This window comes from Cannabis sativa, chromosome 5 (assembly GCF_029168945.1).
Source record: "Cannabis sativa cultivar Pink pepper isolate KNU-18-1 chromosome 5, ASM2916894v1, whole genome shotgun sequence".
NCBI lineage: Eukaryota > Viridiplantae > Streptophyta > Magnoliopsida > Rosales > Cannabaceae > Cannabis > Cannabis sativa.
The window spans coordinates 58516717-58540378 of record NC_083605.1 but is presented as its reverse complement, the minus strand read 5'-3'; the positions used below and the strand labels follow the sequence as shown (position 1 = coordinate 58540378).

The following is a 23662-nucleotide window of genomic DNA, read 5'->3' as shown; positions in this document are numbered from 1 at the left end:
CAGTCATCTTCTCAGCAAGAGTTTTGCATTCCACTTCTGATATTATCTTTACACAGATTGGGATTCCAAGATACTTGAAGGGCATCTCATTCCATCCCACTGAAATGCACAACTGACTTATTTTTATTTGGTTGAAGCCCGGAGGTGTCTGAGAATAGTTTAAGGCCTTGCAGCATGTAGTAAATGCTCTTGAAATCACCTTTACAGAACAACAGAACATCATCTGCAAAGCTTAAGTGGTTTAGTCTTAGAGCTTCACACCTGTCATGGAAACCAAAGTCTTGTTTAAGACCAAATTTCTGCAAAATCCTGGTGAGATATTCCATCCCAAGTACAAAGATCAGAGGAGACATGGGATCACCTTGTCTCAATCCTCTTTTAGCTTCAAAGAACCCATGCATAGAACCATTGAACATGAGCGAGAATCTGGGAGTTTGTATGCAAGTCATGATTAGCTGGATAAATTTTATTGGAAAGTTGAAAGCATGCAGCATTTCTTCTATGAATCCCCATTCTATGGTGTCATACGCCTTGTGAAGATCCAATTTGATCATACAGTTTAGCTTTGCTGATTTCCTGCCATAATATCTAACAAGATCTTGACATATCATAATATTATGAGTAATGAACCGACTTTTTATAAAACCTCCTTGATTCTGGGCTACTAAATCAGGTAATATGTTCTTCAGTCAAGTACAAATGAGTTTGGTATTCACTTTATAAATCACATTACAACACGCAATGGGTCGAAAGTCACTTACATTGATCTTACCAAGTTAGTCCAGTAGTAGAGTGGGGCCCTCTCAAACACGGATCATCGAAGCCCCACTACCCGACAACTTCAAAATACCACAGATAGAGTTGTATGATGGACAGACAGACCCCATGACCCACTTGTTAAAATACAATCGGATGATGCAACTGGAAATAGTAAGTGACGACACCAAATGCCTTTGTTTTTCACTAACACTGACCAAGTCCACAGAAGACTGGTGGAGATTTTGTCTCCTAAATCGATTAATGGCTGGAAGGAGTTGCAGTCTGCCTTCCACAAATAGTTTTATAGTTGCCAGAGACTATGACGTGGAGGTCGGATCGCTGAATAGCCTCAAACAATAGCCTAGTGAAAGCTTGAAGAACTTCATCTAATGGAGGATGGAAGCAGCTGCAAAGACAAAGGTTAGTGGTGATATGAAATTGGTAGCTCTCTAGTCTTAATTAATAATAGGCTCCTTTCTTGTGGAGTGAAATGCAATGAAAAAGAGCTGAGACGCTGTCCAAGTTCATGTCCAAAGCTCAAGGAAATATTAGCTTGGAAGACTTATCAACAAGCTTTTGGAATACCTTCGGCACCTACTCCACTAGTAGCAATGCTAAGTTTTACCCCACTAGTCCCAATTCTGGCAGATATACTTCGGGGAATTCAGTATACATCGACTGTCTACGGGACCACTGCTTCTGAGCAAGCACCCACGAAAACCCATTTCTCTAGGTATAGAGCAATCCAGACTGAATGTAGTATCGCTCCTAGACAATCAAAGCAATAAACACAAGTTTTGGAAGCAAGTGTAAGCCATTCCAAGAGCAAGCGAGGCGGAAGAAGTCAGAACCAAAGTGATTCTCCAAATAAACCAAGGAAAGAGTATGAGCCTAAAATTTCTGAGCATATAAGTTTGGTCTATACTCGAGAAAATGTATACAAGAAAACCTACAACATGGTCCATTATTGGAAGCCTCCATGGATGCCCTAAGGAGGAAAACACAAAAGGGACCAGAGTAAGAGATTTGAATATAATGGAGACATGAGGCACACTACCAACTAGTGTTACTACCTGAAAGACAAAATTAAATTTTTGGTCAGAGTTGGGCACCTGGGCCAATGGATCTAGATCCTGAGTATATATCCCAAACAGGGAGCAGATCACAGACAATCGTTTATTCGCGTCAGTAGGGAACGGTAATCCTTCACAAGGGGTAAGTCTCTCTCAAGCTCTTCGAACATAACTTCCAACTTTCCCTGCTCTATCGGTGCATGTTGTAGTAACTGTCTTAGCTTCAAGACCCAGGAACCCATACCACTAGGTCTAGCTCTGCCACCTGTTGATGCTCACGTTTCCACAATTTTGAGGGGGGCACATATTGCGGGGAACACCCTCAACTCCCAGAAGAGGTACTTAAAGGAATTAGAGCATGAAGAGGAAATATGTGCTTTAGTGCAGTCACCAGCTTAACATCCGAGGATGATAAATCTACCCACCACCTTTACAAAGAAGGACGCTAGGCATGTGTATTTTCCCATAATGACCCCTTAGTCATTGAAGCTCACATTAGCAACAAAAGAGTTCTGTAAATATTGGTAGAAAATGGAAGCTCTATTAACACTCTGTTAAAGTTTGATGTTCAAGCAATCTGATTGATTAAAGGCTGGTCACCTTTCCCCATACAACTCTAATGATTCAATGTTAACTTACTGATTCCAATGGGAAAAATCCACCTTCCAGTCACATTGAAGGGAGAACATAACTTTTGTGCCTTCAAGCACTACACATTTGTAGTTGTGGACTGCCCTACAACCTATAATGATATATTATGATGACCAGTCCTAGTCAATTTTGGCGTGATCACATCCATTAGGTCCTTGTGCAAAAATTTCTCTTGAGACAACGAGAGTATTGGAGTGATTAAAGATGACCAAAAATGATCCAGAAGTGATGACAACATCTTTGTTTTATCCGTGTTTATGGTCAGAGAAGATGTTGAAAGTGCTCCCAGAGCAATTGTCCAGGTAGAAGTTGAAGTTGTTCGGGAGGAGATAGAGGACAAATTGGATCCCAGAGTTAGGACAGAGAGAATGAAAGAACCACTGGAGGATGTTGAAGAATTCAACATTAGTGAGATGGATCCCACAAAATTTATCAAGGTGGGGAGAAACTTACCTCCAGTAATACGTAAAAGGATTGTGTCCACGTTCAAAAAGAATCAGGACGTATTGGCGTGGAATCATTCAGACATGATAGGGATCAATCCAAATACCATTTGCCATTCCCTTAATATTGATGAGAATGAGACACTTGTTTTCCACAAAAGAAGACTGTTGGACCCCATAAGGGCACATGCAATAAAGGCAGAGGTCAAAAAACTAACTGCCAATAAGTTCCTCTAAGAAGCTTTATATCTGGTGTGGTTGGCCAACCTGGTTCTAGTCTCGAAGCCCAACAACACTTGGAGAATGTGTATAGATTTCATGTACCTCAATAAAGCTTGTCCAAAAAACTGTTTTCACTTTCTCCAAATTGACTCAATTATGGATGCTACGTCAGGGTATGAACTGTTAAGTTTTATGGACGCATACTCTGGCTACAATCAAATCAAGATGCATGTCACATGTTGACGCTAAAAAATGACCAACATCAACTCGCTACATTGGCAAGATAAATAATAATTTTAAGTAAAAAATTTAGAGACACACACACAATTTATAGTGGTTCACTGGGATTTTTACACTAGATGTCAAATTTGACATCTTTTTTACATTTTTTTTTTTTTTAAAAATAGCCTGTATTAATGATAAAAGTGACATAATTTTTAAGGAAAAATAAAAAAAAAATATATAATGTCTTTCAATATTTATTTTTTGTTTTTTTTGCACAGTAACAACATATATATAATGTATATATTAAATATAATATTAACTTAGTAAACAATGGAATTACTTTTTGTTCTATTTTTTTAATATCATTTTTTATATGTACTACAAAGTTATTTTTCATATAAAAATAACCGTTTATAATTTTTTTTTTAAATAAATTTATATCACATTAATTTTATAAAAAAATATCAGATATAATTATTTCAAAAATACATAAAAACAAAAAAAATTACAAAAATACAACTGTTCAGAATTTTAACATTTTATTTATTGAAAATACTGTCTTTTAATGTTTCCATGTTATTTTATGTTGTATTCTTGTTAATTTATTGTTAATTTTTGTTATTTTTATATTATTTTTAGGTTATTTTCATGTTGTTTGTTTTATTATTTTCATGTTATTTTATAGAACAATGTAAAAATATTAATATATATATATATGAACGTAGAAGTGTAATTTTTTTTTTTATCAAAAATAATACTTTGTGTAAATTAAAAAATAAAATATATTACCAAGATAAAATATCAAAGCAATTTTTTTTAAAGAAGTATATGTTTAATTTTTTGTTGTTACATATATTTTTGAGTAGATGTAAAATTAATTTGTAGTTGCTTTTAAGTTTATTTATTCTTTTGAGATTACTTAAGTTTTGTTTTTTAAATTAATGCAATGTATTAATTCCTAATTAATTTTCATATTCCAGCAAAAAAAATCAGTATATTAAAGTTGGATTGCTATTTAGTTGTTTGTTCGTTATTAATTAGTTATTCGACCAACAGAAAAATAAATTTATATTTAATTTTTATGGGTACATATATTTTTAAAACGCTTTGTAGTTCCTTTTAAGTTTAGTTTATTTATTAATCATATTTTTATTTATCCTTGGAGTTATACAATCTGTGGAGTTATTTTATGATGCCTATTTAAATATTATTATACACTGGAGTTATTATATAATTATTTATTTATTATTCTTCAGTTGTTCAATTAAGAAAAATTAAATATATATATATATATATTTAGTTTGAATGCATACATATATTAAGATTTTTGTTGTGTTATTTTTCTAAGATTATCTATGTTTTTCAAGTTAACATAACATGTTGATGTCTAATAACTTTTCATATTAAAATAGGATTGTTATCGAATTTTTTGCTCATGTTATTTAGTTGTTTAACTATGTAAAAAAATTAAATGAATATATGTTTACTTTTTATGGGTATATATGTTTTTTAAATTAATGCACTAGTATTTTGTAGTTGCTTTTACTTTTTTTTTTTAAGATTATTTATCAGTTGTTTTTAAAATTTCTTTTGAGTTAATGCAATGTGTTGTTAACTAATTAATTTATGTATTAATATGAAGTTGTTATCTAGTTATTTTATTTCTTCATATTTAATTGTTCAATCAAAAGAAAAATAGTTTATGTTTTAGTTTTTTATGGTTCATACTTTTTGTTGTTTGTTGGTTTCTTTCATATTTTCTACACTATTAGTTGATGTACAATTAATTTTTATATTATAATAGAATTGTTATATTGTGCTGTTTATTCATTGCTATTAGGTTGTTTAACAAAGAGAAAAATGACTATATATATATATATATTTTTTAATGTGTAGATATATTTTTAAGTTGGTGTACAAGTATTATGTAGTTGTTTTTAAATTTATTTTATAGATTATTTGTGTATTTTTTTCTTGAATCTGATGTAATTTATGAAGTTGTTTTCATGCGTATTTAACTTGCATATTATAGTAAGTTGTTATACAGTTGTTTATTTATTGTTATTTAGTTATTCAACCACATAAAAATAAATATATATACATGTTTATTTTATTTTATACATTAGTTGTGTTTTTTACTTTTTTAGAATTATTTTCATGTCTATGTAATTTGCATATTGTAGTGGAGTTTATGCAGTTGTTTTTTTTTTTTTTGTTATTTAGTTGTTTAACTAAGAGAAATAAATGTATCTATATATATGTTTTTTTTATTTGTGTGTTGTTTTTATTTTATTTTTTAAGTTGACGTAAGTGTTGATGCTCAATTAATTTTTATATTAAAATAGAATTGTTATCGTGTTGTTTATTTGTTGCTATTAAGTTATTTCAGTATTGTATTTTTTGAAATTTTAATCATATAAATTTATTTTTATTTGCATAATATTATAAACTTTAATTGATTTATATATTATAGTTAAGTTATTTTCTAGTTGTTTTTGTGTTGTTGTTTAGTTGTTTTGCACTGAGAAAAGAAGCCCTACACGTTAAAATCCACTTTGTCCGAATTCGCCACGTGGCAACCACTGTTGCGTTCTGACGCTACAGTTTGTGAGCGCCAGGCAACTCTGAATGCTTTGTCCCTCACTCGCGTGTGAGTCTCACTCGCCCACATAGCCACATGTGTGTAACACTTCTCATTGCGCATCTGGGGGAGTTTTTCTACCGTATTTTTGTAAATAAGAGACTTTAAAAATAGTATATTTCAAATTAATAAACAATATAAATATTTATTTTTTCTTGTAGTAGTATAAATATTTTTTTAAAGTAATATTAACCCAAAATAGAAAAAATCCCTAATTCACTCCCCATGTCGTGATGGTAATGGAGCTACGTCTATTTTGAGTTTTTATTTCTCACGAGACGGTAATTACAGAAAAAGGCTAAGTGTTTAAGCTCTAATTTCTAGAGAGAAAAACTAGAGTGAGATGCTCTGACCTTGTGCGTAATTTTTTTAATATGAAAAATAAGCTAGAGAAACTCCCTTTTTATAGGTTAAGGAGATCCTTAAAAATAGGAAAAAAATAATTCAAAATATGAAAAAAATATAAATTTGCTAAATTTAACTGTAGATGCTGATCTAACAATCAAAATTAATTTCTAGGGTTGATAGTCAATTTTTTTGAGCCAAGATCGCGGCGGCGAGACCCACTCCAGGTAAGTCGGAGCTTATTTTCATAACTCTGAGGGTCAAATTTAAGGTCGAGAACTTCAGAACTACGATTAAAGTGTGAGACAAGACTTGATAGGTCATTGAAATAGCTTCAAAACACAATTTTAATCGCATCAATCAAACTAATCGTGAGTTATTTATGATCGTTTCACTAAAAGTAGTTCATAACCCAGCACCCAGGTTAACATCTAATGCTTAGGTTGACATCCCAATGCCCAAGTTGACATATTTCGTCAACCTGGATGCTGGGTAAGTGAGAAAACCTCCCAGTGATGTACTTTTTGATGTCTAAGTGATATTTTGACATCACTCTATCTATTTTTGCGTTTTGGCAAAGCTGGTCACCAGTTCTTGGAGATGTTGCTATTCTACAGAAATGAGAGACTCGAAACTCTTCATTTCCGAGTGGTTTTCCCATGTTGGAAATGAGAAATTTGAAGTTATAAATTTGACTTCTCTAACTTCATGGATCTTAGTTGTTGTGAAAAATTAGACGAACAATCAAAACAGAATAAGAATTGGATAAGCAGAACCCAGTTCATTTCTAGGCTCCCACGTTGTCATTTTGATACTTCCAAGGTTCTTGAACTTGATAAAGAGGTCTCTTACCCCATTTTTTTGCATTCTTAAGAGAGTGCTCAAATCATATTTGGCATTTGAATGATTGAAACCAAAACACCAAGTTGATTGTCAACTTGGGCCCTGAGCACTGTTTCTAGGCCCTCGAGTTTGTGGTTTTCTCCCCGAGTTTGCTTGAATCTTAATTATTTCAGATGAGGAAAAGAATTTCTGAAACACTTCTTTGAAAATCTGATTGGAAAAGGCCTAGGTTGATAATATGTCAACCTGGGCGTGAGGCCTAGTATCAAGTGTCAACTTAGGCGATGGGTCCTAGTTTGTGCCCTTTAGAAGCTCTGTTTGGTCCCTAGAAATAGTTGAATCTTAAGCTTTTCTGAAAATGAAGAATATGTGCGGAAGAGTTCTCAAAAAACATTATCAGAATCGGTGCAGGTTGACAAAATGTTAACCTGGGTGTTGGGCCTTGCTTCTGGCACTCATGAAGTTCATTCCCTAAAAGTACATATTTTAATGTTTTTTATGAAGATGAAGATAATGAAAAAGTCAGATCTTTGATCTAATACTTGAAACTTGTCCAGATTGATAAATTGTCAACTTGGGCACTAGGTGCTCAAGCACCGGCTGCTCTGGGTGCTCAAAAATTAACTTTCTCTGAATTTAATTTTGATGCCTCAAATATGTTTGTGGTATGTCTAGTTGATGTCCCAATGAAAAGTTTGACCTATTTTCACTAAGATGATACCAAAAACTGAAACCCTAGTTATGAATGCAAACTTGGGCACTAGGTGAAACCCTAGGTGCCCAGGATGGCTTTTAGGGTGCAAGATTGTGTAATTTGAGCTCCCTGGGTTTGGATTTTGATTGCTCCATGTCTTCATGGTAAAAGATACTAAAACATAAGGAGTTGGGAACATGTTATCGAAGTTTGAACTTCTATTATGGAATTCCTAAACCCTAGTTAGCAATGTCAGCCTAGCCGTTAGGTGAAACCCTAGGTGCCCATGTTGGCTTTTGGGGTGTAGGATCGTGTAATTTCAACTCCTCAGGTCTAGATTTTGATTGCTCCATGTTTTCATGGTAAAGAATACAAAAAGATAAGGATTCAGGAACAAGTTATCGAAGTTTGAACTTCCATTATGGAATTCCCAAAATCAACCTAGGTGTAGGGCTAGGGACCTGTCCCAAGTCGACTTGCTATGACATAGGACTACTCAACTCCATGTCGTCTTTCATGCAACATGTCAAACATTGTTGTCCATGTCATTAGGGCTAATTTTTGTGTAAACATCACGGACTATGAATACACTAGCTTCCAGACGGATAAAGGTATGTACTGTTATGGTCATGCCATTTGGACCAAAGAATGCCTGAGCCACTTATCAAAGGCTGGTCAATAAAATGTTCAAAGATATGCCTGCGAGGAACATGGAAGTATACGTGGATGACATGCTTGTGAAGTCTAGAACTTCTAGAGAGCATAACAATGATCTGGAAGAAGCCTTTGCTGTCATCCGAAAGTATGGCATGAAACTCAACCCAAAGAAGTGCACATTCAGAGTATCTTTTGGGGAATTCTTGGGTTTCATATTAGTTACTGGGATGCTAATCTAGAAAAGATCAAAGCATTCATGGAGTTTCCATCTCTGCCAAGTGTTACAGAAACTGGAGTCATCCAAAAGGTTTTTGAAGTGGGCCATGGAACTTATTCAATTTGACATCCAGTATTAGCCCCAAATCTAGATTAAGGGACAGGCCCTAGTTGACTTCATGGTAGACTGCTCTGGAATGAACGATTATCCAGCCGAGCTAGTTCCAGAATTGCCACCCTAAAAGATCTACGTTGATGGAACGTCAAATGAAAAAGGATCTAGAGCAGGAATCATCTTAGTTTCTCTGCAAGTATAGCAGATCCAAAGTTCCCTTTGTTTTGAGTTTCCCGTCTCAAATAACGAGGCAAAGCATGAAGCTATGATAGCTAGCTTGCAATTATCAAGAGAAGTAAGAGCACAAAACATTGAAGTGTACAATAATTCCCAACTGGTGGTAAACCATATATCTAGGGAGTATCAAACCAAGGGAGAAAAAATGGCTTCCTATGTGTCACGATCAAGGGAACCGTTGCAAAATTTCAAAAACTACAACATATGACAAGTCTCGTGCGAGTAGAATTCATTTGCTATATGTTGGCGAAGCTTTCAATAGACCTAGAGATTGTGTAATATGGCATGGTGTCCGTTGACCACTTGAAAGCCCCAAGTATTGAAAAATTTAAGGTAAAATCCATAATTGACCACTCAAAATCATGGATAGGTCAGATCTTCCACTACTTGAATTCTAGAGAGTCTTCAACTGACAGAGCTGCTGCTCAGAAGGTTCAATACCAGGCTCCCAGATATGTCATTCGAAATTTAAAAGCTTTATTGTAAGGGATTATCTGCACCATATCATAGGTGTGTAGCCAAAACCAAAATAAGCGCCATTATTCATGAGGTTCACAAAGGTTTCTATGCAGTCCATACTTCTAGACCGATCCTTTCAAAGAAGATTCTTCGTCAAGGGTAATTTTGGCCAACAATGAAGAAAGATTACATTGAGTACATTTGGAAGTGTGAGAAATACAAATCCTATGAAAACGTTTTGTGAACCCCACCAACAGAAATAACTTTGATGAACAGTCCTTGGCCTTTCGTAGTATGGGAAATCGACCTAGTGGGATCTCTACCAACTGGAAAAGGAGGAGTCAAGTATGCCATAGTTATTGCAGAATACTTCACCAAGTGTGTAGAAGCAAAACCCATGAATATAGTCACCTCAAATAAGGCTTTGGACTTCGTCATCAAAAATATAGTGTGCCATTTTGGCCTTCAGCATAAGATCGTATCAGATAACAGGAAGCAATTTGACATTGTGTAGTTCACAAACTTTTGTGTCCACCATAGAATTATCAAAAGTTTCTTGGTTGTGGCAAGACCACTAGCGAACGGACAAGTGGAGGTCGTAAACAAGATCTTAAAGATCACATTGAAAAAAAATTGTAGGCATTCAAAGCTCATTGGCAGGAAGCACTTCCAAGAGTTCTTTGGGAATATCAAACCACAAAAGGAACTTCAACATGGCACAGGCCTTACTTAATGGCTTATGGATGCAAGTACCCATCCTAGTTGAAAACACCATTCCTTCACATATATGAGAAATCTATTAACCATGCTCTGCTTCAAGAATCTTTGGACTTAATCGAGGAGCTCCAAGAACAGTCTCAACTCCAACTAAAAATTTATTAGAGCGAGATTGTCAAGCATTTCAGTTCCAAAGTTAAAAGTTGATCATTTGAAGTTGGAAATCTCGTCTTAAGAAAAGTATTCCCATCTTCTCAAGAACTGGGAGTGGGGGTCTTAGCACCAAACTTGGAAAGACCTTATGAGATCCTACATTAAGTGGGTAATAGAATGTACCAATTGAAAAGACTGGATGAATTGGAGATTCCACAAGCTTGGAATGTAGATCACATGCACTGCTAGTACCGGTAAACTGGTGTTGTTTGGATCAAAACATCTTCTTCTATTGGTTGTAATTTTTTAATTTTTCTTCTTTATTTACGCCTCTGGGCACAATGAAATTGGAAAAATTAATGAATTTTATTTTTGTTTTCAAGCTGCATTTTAAATAACTGATCAAGAATTTAGAGACTTTGGAATTCTCAACTCACTTGGGGAGTAGGATATATAGCTATGTACCCCTAAAAATGTGAAATGCCATTTTATTGTTATGTTCAAGTTCTACTCACTATTTTTATTATCAAAAATTGTGGAATGTTGAAGTAGAAAAATTTACCTGAATCATTAACATTTTTAGCTATTTTCTTGCCATATTCAAAATTGATGGAATATGGAAGTAGAAAACTTTGACTGAATCTTTAACATTTTTAGCTATTTTCTTGCCATATTCAAAATAAATGTTTATACCTTTATGTCTTAAAATTGAGAATAGAAAACCACGCCTAAAATTCGTTTTTCAACTGTTTTCTTAACATTTTTTGAGAAGGGTGAATTCTTCGCGCATCATTTTACTTTGTTAATTAATGAACAAATCATGGAATATATACAATACTTTTCTTACCACTTTTTAAATTAACAAATCCTAGTGCAGTCGTGAATCAATATTAAACTAGTTACGAAAGTATAGAGTTCTAGCTAAAACTAGAGACTTTTAGAGCCGAGAGCAAGCCACTATCTCACTGTACTTAAGAATAATACTCACTAAGTCAAGTTGGTCCAGGAACAAAAACACAAAATGAAGTCCATGAGTGTGTATCCTCTAAAATTAGTTGCCTAGGGAACCGAGAGTAAGCATAGCCTTTTTCATCACCTGGAGCCAACAGACTAAGGTTTTTGTTTCGTGGAAAGTTCCTAAGTTGAAAGATATGTACTTGTGTGGAAGAAAAAGCTAGAATCCAAAAATCGTAGGTGTCCTATGTATTAATTCTTAGTATTAAGCACTAAGAAACTTAAATGGAGGATTTTCTTCTCAAACACGAGGGACACATAACATGAAACTTAGAATGGTCCTAACTAAAGCTTAAGCCTTGGAGTTCAATTCATTAGAATCAAGAACTCATGACATCCAAAGTCGCTTGAAAGCACTTATGCAAACATAAATACCAAAGGGGGTATTTTTTTTTTTTTATGTACAAAAACATAAAAAAAAAAAAAAAATGGGTAGCAAATATGGTCCGATGGTCACCTGATGCTACTTTTTTTTTATGAACAAAAACATAAAAAAAAAAAAAAAAAGAGTAGCATCAGGCCATTATTGGACCACCATCGCAGCCACATCGGACCACCATCAGTATAGATGGAAATACGAAGTATGGATGGTGAAGTTAGAAGAGAAGGGTATAATGTATATGAATACAAAATGTGCCTATTTTTTAAATTTTATTAAGTTTTTATTCAAAAAAAAATTAATATACTACAAAGATATGCATATAAATTCAAATTTTCCAACAATTTTATTCTACTCTATTCTTTTTGTTACTTTTTAATATTTTTAAGCAAAACTAAATATTAATTAATCTAAAAAAATAACATCACTATTTACAAATATAAATATTTAAATAATAATATATATTTTTTTAAAATGATTTTTATCTAAAAAAAAAAACACTTTTAAAAATTATAACTTTTCTATTTTTATATTTGTGATATATTCATTTCTTTCTTTTTTTTTAAAAAAAAAAACAATATTAAATGATCACATTTTTTCAAATAAATAAATTTATATTTATATCAATTAACAAAAATATTATATTTTTTTTTTATAAAAATTAATAACTAATTTTTTTGGAGGGGTTTTTCTTTTTTTTTTTCTTTTTAAATTTCACTCATTACCATATATATATATATATATATATATATATAAATATATCCTAATCTTAATTATTTTTTTATGCTACCCCCTCTTCTCTATTTTTCTTATGCTGTTACAATTTTTTCTTTTTCTGTTTCAATTTTATGTAGGAGTGTTCATCCAATCTAATCTGCACTATTTTGCTCATAGTGCATCCGATCTGCACTAAGTGCGGATTTTATTTTTTAGATACAATCCAATCCGCACAATAGCTCAAATCCAATCCAATTCGCAAAAGTGTAGATTGGATCGATTATTTTGGATGGTTACTTATTAATATTAAATTATTTAATATTTATGAAAAAAAAAACTATTTTTTTCACATAACTAGCAACAAGATAAAACAAATTATAATTATTTTATGTCTCCAACAACACATTAAAATAAATAAAATAACAAATACTAAATTCAAATGAAGAAAAAAAATTGTATGTACAAAGAAATGTTTACTTTTATTTTAAATTATATGTATAAAAATAAATTATATATAATAATAAAATATACATTTGATCTATTAAATTTTGAAATATAATTGTATTATATGTATTAGAGTTTTGAATTACTATTTTCTTTACATTAAAATATTATTTGTATATATAATTTTTTAATTTTTTTTTATAAAGATGTGTGGATTAGATTGGATCGGTTACTTTTACATGTCAATCAACATCCAATCCGCACAAGTACAGATTTTGAATTTACTAATCCAATCCAATCCGCACAAGTACGAATAATCGCACTTTGCGAATTGGATTATATTAGATTGAATCGACTATTTTATGAACACCCCTAATTTTATGTGTATAGAGAAAATATTTTCTACTTCAACATTATTTTTTTAAGTTATTTTGTTAGTATTGATTTTGTGTTTTGTTTATATATATCAATATTCCGAAATTGAATCTATTTATGCATATTAATTTAGAAATTTTTACATGAAAAATCTATTTTGCACAATTTATTACATAAATACCTCTACACGCCTATGTCTACATTTTTACTTACAAAGTTGGTTTTATTACACAAATACCACTTAGTCATCATTCCATCCATCATCAATCAAATCCTACTCTCTTCCCTCTCTTTTTTCATTTTCTATCAATCAATCCATCATTTCACTCTCTTTTTTTCTTTTTTCCTTTTTATTTTTAATTTTATTTCAATTTTTAATTTTTTATTTTTAATTTTATTTCAGTTTTTAATTTTTTATTTTTAATTTTATTTTCAATTTTCAATTTTTAATTTTTTTTTCATAACAATTCTTCTTTTTTTTTTTTAAATTTTTAATTATAAAGCTAGTTTCTTATATATTGTTGCTTAGGTCTAGGATTGACTTCTAATTTTAGTGCTACTGCTTATCCATATATTAATACATAGCTAATCTTCATCAGTTCTTTTTTTAGTGAATAATAAATATTTATAATTGGTTATATAAATTTATATATCTATATACTAGGGAACTAAGCCGCGCTTCGCGCGGGTTCGACCCAACTTTAATAATATTTTAATATTTTAATTTATTTTTGTACCACTTGAGTTATATAATTTATAATATAATATTTTGATGTGTATATTATAAATAAAATATTAACTTCAAAATTAGAAACATAATTTGCTATTTTCAAATATGTAAAAAGATAGTAAACTATGTTAAATTACTTAAATTATAATATATTAGTAACATATAAGTGCATTAGTAATTACATAAGTTACTTTTTTTTTTTTTTGAATAATTGCATAAGTTACTTAAATTATAATATATTAGTAATTACATAAGTTACATATTGTTAATTGTTGGTATAGTAACGGTTTTTAAATAATAAATATATAATATATATATATAATTAAGTAATTACATAGGTTTAATTACTTAAATTATATAATATATAATTAAAAAATTGAGAAAAAAGAATAATATAGAACTCAACATATAAACTTATTCATGTTTGTTCCGTGAGAAACTACTTGCAACATATAACTAAATGAATAAAAGTATATTTTCATAATTGAATATATATATATAAACATAAAAATGGAGATTAAATGATATATTAAGAAGAAAAATAAAAAAAAAAAATAAACATTAAATTCAATAGATTCAGGGAACCATACCTTATAGCATGATTATATTGAAAATTTATTGATGTTTTACATTAGAGAAAATAAGTCAATTTCAAGACTAAAGGTTTCTAATCAATAAATAATATATGTGTAAATATATAAATAAAATTATTTAGTGAATTAGTATTTACATAAATTACTTAGTTATAATAGATATAATAAAATAATTAAAAAATTAAGAAAAAAAAACATAAAACTCAACATAGAAAATCAATCCATGTTTGTTTATGATGAAAAACATGATTATATTTTGAGAAGAAAATGAAAAAAAATACCTCATATCCGCTCCATACCTTTAAACATGATTATATTAAAATTTCATTGATATATTACATTAGAGAAAATGAATCAAAATCAAAGCTATCAACTATTAGTATTTTATTTGAAAGAGAGTAAAAAACCTAAAAATAGTAATCTAAAGCATTGACATAATCTTTTTTTCTTGACTTTCCATTTCACAATCCTCATATCATATATATATATGCATGATTATATATATAGATAAATATATCCTAAGAACTATTCGTATTCATAAATTGATTTTCTATTATGATAGTTTAAGATAAATATGTATATATAAATAGAGGCATAATATTATTTGTAGCACACCAAAAATTATTTTTCATTTAAGAATTAGTAATAGTAATATAGTAATAATGGATATCATAAATTGTGTGAGTTATAGAAATGAAAAGACACACCTTGATCATTTAAAAATATATAACAAATAAAATTATAAATAAATTAGAAAAATTAAAAAAATTGAGAAATCAAAGAATAGGATGAAGAAATCATACAAATTGCCACATCATAATGTTTGTGTTTTTCTTTATAAATAGATATATATATAGATAAATATTGATTTATTAATTATTATTGTCTAAAACATACATTTAGAAAAGGAATAATTTTCTGTGTTTTATTCATTAATTATTTATTTATTTACTCGTTATTATTTTAATAACTTACATGAAAGAAGGATTTTTTGTTCAAATTTTGTATTATTGAATAAATAAAATTTTATTATTATTATTTAAATGTACATTTAGAAAATGAACAATTTTCTTTTTTAAAGGTTAAATTATATATGAAATGATATCAAAATTAAGAAAAATTGAAAATGCAAAGAAATGGATAATAAGCTCTTATATGGCATCTCTTATACTTTCTTTTATTTATATATATATTATTTATTATTTATATATATAGATAGATTATTTATATGTTAAATTAATTTTTTTTTTTAATTTTACAATATTATTTTAAATAATTAATAATTGTGAAATATGATACACTCTAATTAATTTTCTCATAACAATTATATTATCGCCCAAATTACCGTACAATATCATCCTAGCTTCAAAATTATACAAATATATAAATATAGATAGTTAAAACATATGTATAAATAGATATATATATAAATAAATAATGAATAATTTTTTTTTTTTGAAAATGATAAATAATTAATAATTAGATACACGTATGTATAAAAAAATAAAAATTAAAACAATGAGAGAAAGCCACAAAATAATTAGTATATCTAAAAATCCAAACATAACCAACATGATATAATAATAAACATGAATAATGTACTTTTACAAATATACATTTTATATCAATTTTTACCTTTTCACCTTATTATATCTATAACTAACTAATCATATTACATTATATAATAATTAATACTGCCAAATATATATATTTTTACATCTAAATATATTTTTGATATTCTTAAGAAGAACTTAAAAAAAAAATACTATTTAATGTATATGTTAATACTAACTTTAATAAAATCTAAAAAAGAAATAAAAATACTTTGGAAAAGAAAAAAATTTGAACAATCTTTATAATCATCTATGTAGATATATATAGTGATCATGAAGAATGTAGATTGAGAGATCATCACATAATTCTCATATGAACAATGGCAATAGATCGTGCTTCTTTTATAGTCTAATATATAGATTGATTTTGTAGTAACTATTTTGTTTAATTTAGTGGGGCAAGTTATAAAAAGGGAATATTGAATACTATATTATCATTGTGTAACTGTTAAGATTGTAAATCAAAGATCATGATATAATTATATAAAATTATTAAATAAGGTGAGATGAAAAAAATGAAAGGTCTTATTATTAAATAAGGTGAGATGAAAAAAATGAAAGGTCTTATTATTAAAGAAAAGTAACTAAATTTTTTTTAAAAAATGTGAAAATATGAGAAAACAAAGAAAGGGAAAGAAATTTTATAGAAACTGCCATGTCATCACTATTGTGATTTCCTTTATTTATATATATTGATTGGTCTGACAATTATTTGCAATGCTCGTCGGTATATTGTTCTCTACAATTACCCCCAAATTTTATTGTCCTCTGCTATTTATGAACTTCTGTCACAAAGAATTACATTATTGCTTAAAAAAATCTTCAAAACTATATATAGTGGTGTTAGAGAGTATTTCACCAAAGTTAACCATTCAGCAGTCATTCCTTAAAATGAGGCAATTGGGTGAAATGAGTCAATACTGATTGAAAACAATTACATTATTACTTAAGAAAAAATTGTTCCCATATAGAGATTTCATTGTCAACGTTTCTGGGAAAAAAGCTAATGTTGGTGCTGATGTTCGAACCGAGGTTTGTTTTCGGTTTCTTTTTGGTTTTCTCCCATATTTGAAATTTTACACCTTCTGTATGTATTTTTTTAATATGTTTTTTATCTAGTTGTTTCCTGTCCATTTTTATATCATCAATGGGTAACAATGAGATTTATCATGGATGTTGATGTTCAAAGAGTTTTTCCTGTATTTTAGTTTGTATACAGTTGTTTTGTAGTTTTATTATAGTTTTGCTACTTGCATATGTTATTTCACTATAAAATTAATATGCAACTATTTGCACAAAACTTACTATGTATAACTACTATTTCTTAGTCCCCATCAAATTAAATTCTTGCATAATATATAAACTATCATAAAACGATAATGCAACTATAAGGCAACTATTTGCACTTGCATACAGTTGTTTTGTAGTTTTATTATAGTTTTGCTACTTGCATATGTTATTTCACTATAAAATTAATATGCAACTATTTGCACAAAACTTACTATGTATAACTACTATTTCTTAGTCCCCATCAAATTAAATTCTTGCATAATATATAAACTATCATAAAACGATAATGCAACTATAAGGCAACCAAAACAAAAAATAAATCAAAATGTAACTGTATATAACGTAGATGTATTATTCATGAGGTTTTTTAAAAATTTTCACATCATACATTGTTTTGAATTTGGTGGGAGGTCCAGATCTGTTTGTTACAGATCTACATTTCATGAATCTGGATTTCGATATTAGGGGGAGTTGTTTTGATCGAATAAAACAGAAAACAAATGTGTAATTTCGCTTTCTTCAGCTTTTTCGATTTTTTTTTCGTCATTTTCGGTTTAGATCATTGCGGTATTCTTTTCCGTTGATTTTTTAATTAATAGTTGTATTTTTCTCGTTTTGGTTTCATTTTGGTTGCTTTGCGGTTTTGAAACGAGCGCGTATTTTCATCTTCATGGTTCGCTCTGTACAGCTGAAGGCTTAGTGCATGTGGTATTTTTGTAAATATTTGTATGTGGACTGTATAAATGTTTAATGGGCCGGCCCAAAGTATTTTTGTAATTTTTTTTCCTTTTTTGTATTTTTTTGTTTTTTTCCCATTAATTTATGTATTAATTTGTGTTTTTGTAATTTGAGTATAAAGACTTGAGCTAACTCTCTTTATATGTTTGCTTAAATTCTTGTAGGTTCGGTGGTGTATGGGATCGAGAGTGAGTGGCAAAGTGAGAGGTCAAGACTAGGTTGATTGTGGTTAACGACTATATGGAGTCGACGAATTACTGATGATATTTTCTTTTTGCTTTTCTAAATGTTATATCGACCACATGTGAACGTGATATACTTATATTTATAATATTAAAAATTAATTGTATAAGTTTCTTGGTTTATAATGTGTTCTACTTTTTTATCCTTTTAACTAAAATGGCTTTTCAAAAGAATTTTGTCTTTTTTATTGTGTTATGTATGCCAACGCAATATCATAATTTTATTTAAAAAATTGTGCTCGAAAAAAATCATTTATATATAGTACATAAAAATTTAAATGTTGATGTTATATATGTTATTTTCTTTTATGATTTTTCTCAACAGGTTGAATTAATTTGTTTAATTTCAATAATTTTATATATATATATATATTAATATTATAATATATATATTTAAAAAATAGTTCAAATCGTTTAATAATATCAATTGAAAAAAAGGGCTTTTTCATTAAAAAAATTAATTAACTTTACCAATTAATAAATTCGTATTCATTATATATGCTTATCTATTATTGCAAAAAAAAAAAAAAAAAAAAAAAATAAAATCTCCAAACTAATTTATTTTTTTCTCATTTTTTTTCAATATTTTTCTAATTTATAATAATTAATTGAGAAGAAAATTAAATCTATTTAAAGAATACATACAATAATAATTGTTAATATTTTTTTAAAATTAATTAAAATACTAATTATTTATAACATATCCATCTAAACCAAATGTATTAATTTATTTATTTTATAAATATTTGAAAAATAATCAATATATCTATCACATAATATTTATTTTGTGATGACAATAATTTTTTCAATTGTCTTTTTTGAGAATTATATTTTGTGTGAAGATTTTTCGAATTCTAACTTTTGAAGATATCTCTTTAATTGAAAATATCTAAAACTTATCATTTGAATTTATTTTTAATTAGATGCAGTTGTATCTGTTTTCTCATTATTAATTAATAAATTAGAAGGATAGGACGATTACAAGTAAATTACGGTAATGACAATAACTTTTAATGTAGTGACGAATACAACAAGTGAGATATGATGTTAACAACGGTTTTGAATTAATAAATTTTATATATATTTATCTATTTTTATATATCTATATATATTTTGAAAACTAACTGTATAATAATGTATATTTATAATAAACTAATTACTTAAAAAATAATCATTTATTAGTTTCAAATAATTAGAATAATTAAGACATTAAAACATAATTTATTTTTCTTACATTATTAAGAGTAAAAAAATGAAGATTTAGTATAATAGTTACTCATACTATTAAAAATTATGTACAAAAAATATTTAAATTTAAAATACAAAATTTGATATAGTTTTTTAATTTAATTATCACTAAATAAAATACAACCGCACATAAAGCGCGTTTCGTTTCTTAGTTTAACTAATACTTTAGATTTGCAAGTAGAAGTTAAGTTAAAGGGTTTTTCCACTTAAAAGAAAGATTAATGGGTTAAGTGTATACAAATTGAAACTTAAAGGAGTTTAGCTGCAAATTTCTCAATATTCTATTACCGATTTAATTTTCGACAACTAATGTGGCATAAATACTAATAGAGTATCTCATATATAAATATAGGATATCGGTCCCAAACTCACTATTCATTATGTGAAAATATTAATTCAATCTAAGAGCATTAGAGTGATTATAAAAGTCCGAATACTCACAGTAACGTCAGTTTTAGTTTTCTTTCGTAGATCCAAAGATCGAAGAATCAAAATTAAAAGAATTAATAGTTGAAGGTATTTTCAGTTATATTCGATTCAATATGTTTATGGTTTAATTCTGTATTTTATATCATTTTTATGTACTTCATGTTTTACATTAAATTATATACATGTTCTTGTAGTGAACGATATTTAGCTTTTATACACGTAAATTGTTAGATAAATAAATAAATATTTTTAGAAAGTTGTCCATAATTATTGTTAAGGGACTTATACACCAGGAATTTAATTATCCCTATATAAATGTCTTACATATATTAAAATTATAGCACTGCTTATTAGTCTTATATTTAGTTGTATATAAGTTATTAATATTTTACAATTTAGTAGTGATGATTAATTAAGAGTATATTTAATTGGTAAAAAAATAGAAAGACATGATTTGAGTATGGATTTTCGAATTTATTTTAGGCTTATACTTTCTTATAGCTAAAATATATATATTTATATATATTATTTGTACCCTTTTTGTTGCCATCTCCAAGCAAATGCACAAAGTCAGTAGAAGGAAGATAGTGACCTGGTTGACCCAAACCACCGAGGAAATAACCAGCACAACAATTAGCTGAAATATATGTAAAAGGAATATTTGCTTCTTCAATAGCTTTTCTCACTTCCATTTTGTCATTAAATACTACTCTTTCTGCACCTATTGTATTTTTCATTCTTGCTGGCTCAGTTCCAAACTCAGATGGCAAAAATCTCTGCAGTTATTTTCATTCAATTATTATTATATCATCTATAAATTTTTTAATAAATATTATAGTACTCATTATATATGATGTTTCTATTTAATTCAAGGAAAATGTACATATATTGTATCTCATCTTTGAACATATATATAATGACCAAGGACAAATTAATCTATATTATTTTGAATCTTGGCTCGATAAATTAGTAATATTATTTTGGAGGGAACTAAAAAAATATAATTTTTATTTGAGATAACTAATTATGTAAAGAATAAATTTATACAATAAGAAAATTTCAGGACAATTTATCATGTATAGAATTTGCATAAGATGCAATACTTGTTAAAAAAACAAACAAACTCAAGATATAAATTTACATGTGGTATAGTTCTTCTAAATAAAAACATATCCAAAAGTTATTATTATTCTCAGAAAGTTGTTGACTGCGGATGGAGGTCCTAGAAGGTTTTCTTGACCTTTCGGAAAGGGTCTTCAGGAAAGCTAGTCCTCCTTGAGAAAGGAGTTCCGAAGGGCTAGTTGTACCTCTTGGAAGGTATTCCCAGATAGTCGACTTCGGTTGGCTCTTTCCTATCCAGGAAGGACCTTCAGCGAGTGCATTGGTCTGTGATTCTAGAAGCCCTCATTCATGCTCCTGAATTCACTCTTACTTTTGCTAACATGGAGATCTTGCTAAAAGGAGAGTTGGTTAAATTAGGTGAAGTTAATTATTGCCTAAGTAACTTAAGAACCTAATTTCTTACAGCCACTAACTTTAGAATATTGATCCCAAGCCTATAAATGCTATCAACACTTATCATTTCAGATATATCAGATTGAGTTGAGAGAGAGAGAGAGAGAGAGAGAGAGAGAGAGAGAGAGAGATTGAGAGAGAGAGAGATACAAAGAAAAGAGAGAGATTGGGTTTGAGTTTTTGTATGAAGAATCTTCTATAGATGAAGAAGATTCTTGGGTAAGAGTGTGAAAGTTGAAACACTTTGAGAGAACTCTTCAAAGAATCGATCTCAACTTTATGATACCTATTCTTACTCAATCAATAAAGAGAATTTGGTGGTGTTTAAGAACTGGAGTAGAGCCATATATATAAGGAGGAGGTTCTAATAGTTGCATTAATTATGTAACCATCATGGTTACATTTTTTTAGCCATTAGATTACTATTGAATGGTTGTGATTAATTTAAAAATTAAATAAAAATAAATAATAATTAACTTATAACCTAATAGTCACCTAATAATTTATTTCCTTATAAAACTTAAATGAAGATTAATTATATTTTAAAATTAAATTAATTATAATTATTAATTAATTTTTCTTAATTTATTATTAGATAAGGATCTTTTAGCAAATTTTTCTGTCCTTATATTATTAAAATTTTATAGGAACTCTTTATAATTTAAAATTATACACACATACTTTCATAATTAAAATTTTATTACACTTATAACTTTAGTTTAAAATTATTACACTTAATTATTTAGTTTTTTTATTTAAATATTTAAAAAGTAAAAAGTGAAATAGGTTGAATGTATTTTCTAAAAAAAAATGGCTAAACTCTTTCATTTTGTTTTTTGATAAGGAGTCATTTACTCATAAAACAAAGTCAAGTTGTCTAGAAAAACGAAGCAACCTCAAACTCGAATAGAAAAACTCATACTTAGTTCTTCTATAAGAAAATAATTTAATATCATTTAAAAAATAATTAATTATTTAAAAATTTATTATACAAGAGGAGAATTTTAATGTGTAAAAAAAGAAAATTTTTACACTAAAAATACAAAATACATATTTTATTACTAAAATACTACCACACGGTTAAGCCTACATTTTTACTCTTCAACTTTATTTTATTACAATTTTACCACTTACACACACATTTCATGCATGCATCACTATATGTCAATAGACTATGACCTCTATCAATCAATCATCCATCATTTTCTTCTCTTTTTCTTTTCTTTTTCCTTTTATTTTCTATTTCTTTTTAGTTTTTTTTTTTTTAAAAAAAATATCAACCTCCATAGCTGAACTCTTTCTTCTCCATGATCCCAACTCTATTTTTCCTCTTCTTTTTGTTTTTCAATTTTTTTTTCAACTCCCATTAACCGAATCTCATAACCGTTTTCTATCCTTTTATTTTTCTCCTAATCCATATATAAATATAGTTGTAACTCGTTCTTCATCAACTCCTTTCCCTGTTCAAAAGAAAAGCTTTAAAATGGGATTGAAATCTTTAGCTAATAGAACAATGGTAAAAGACCTGTTGTTGAGGAGGATGACTCTGATTTTGCTCCTCCATTGTCTAAACGTAAGCGACCTCCTCCAAAGAAGAAATCAAAGGTGGCTGCCCAGGAAAAAATTCCTGAAGATGTTTCTCAAAAAAATAATCAAGTTGGTGGTGGTCTTCGCTCTCAGGTTTTTTTTCGGTTTCTTTTTGGTTTCCCCCTTTTTTGATTTTTTTTTTTGTATTTGACATTAGTGTGTTTTGTGTTTATCGATTTTACTATTTTAGGTTTTTCCTTTTAACATTTCTTTTTGTTTTGTTTGGTTTTTAGGGCTTCTATTTTTTTAGTTTAATTTATATGTTCTTTTATGGGTTTTTCATTTTTCGTTTGTTTAG

At 28.7% G+C, this 23662-nt stretch overlaps 1 protein-coding gene across 1 annotated transcript in view; it reads right to left on the bottom strand.

The window, feature by feature from the left end:
• LOC115716735 (bifunctional pinoresinol-lariciresinol reductase 2) overlaps window positions 1-23662 on the bottom strand; it is a 37247-nt gene that overhangs the window by 6014 nt on the left and 7571 nt on the right. Inside the window, exon 2 of the mRNA XM_030645617.2 lies at window positions 20798-21038. Coding sequence (XP_030501477.2) covers window positions 20798-21038 — 241 coding nt within the window. The remainder of the gene's footprint in view (window positions 1-20797; window positions 21039-23662) is intronic.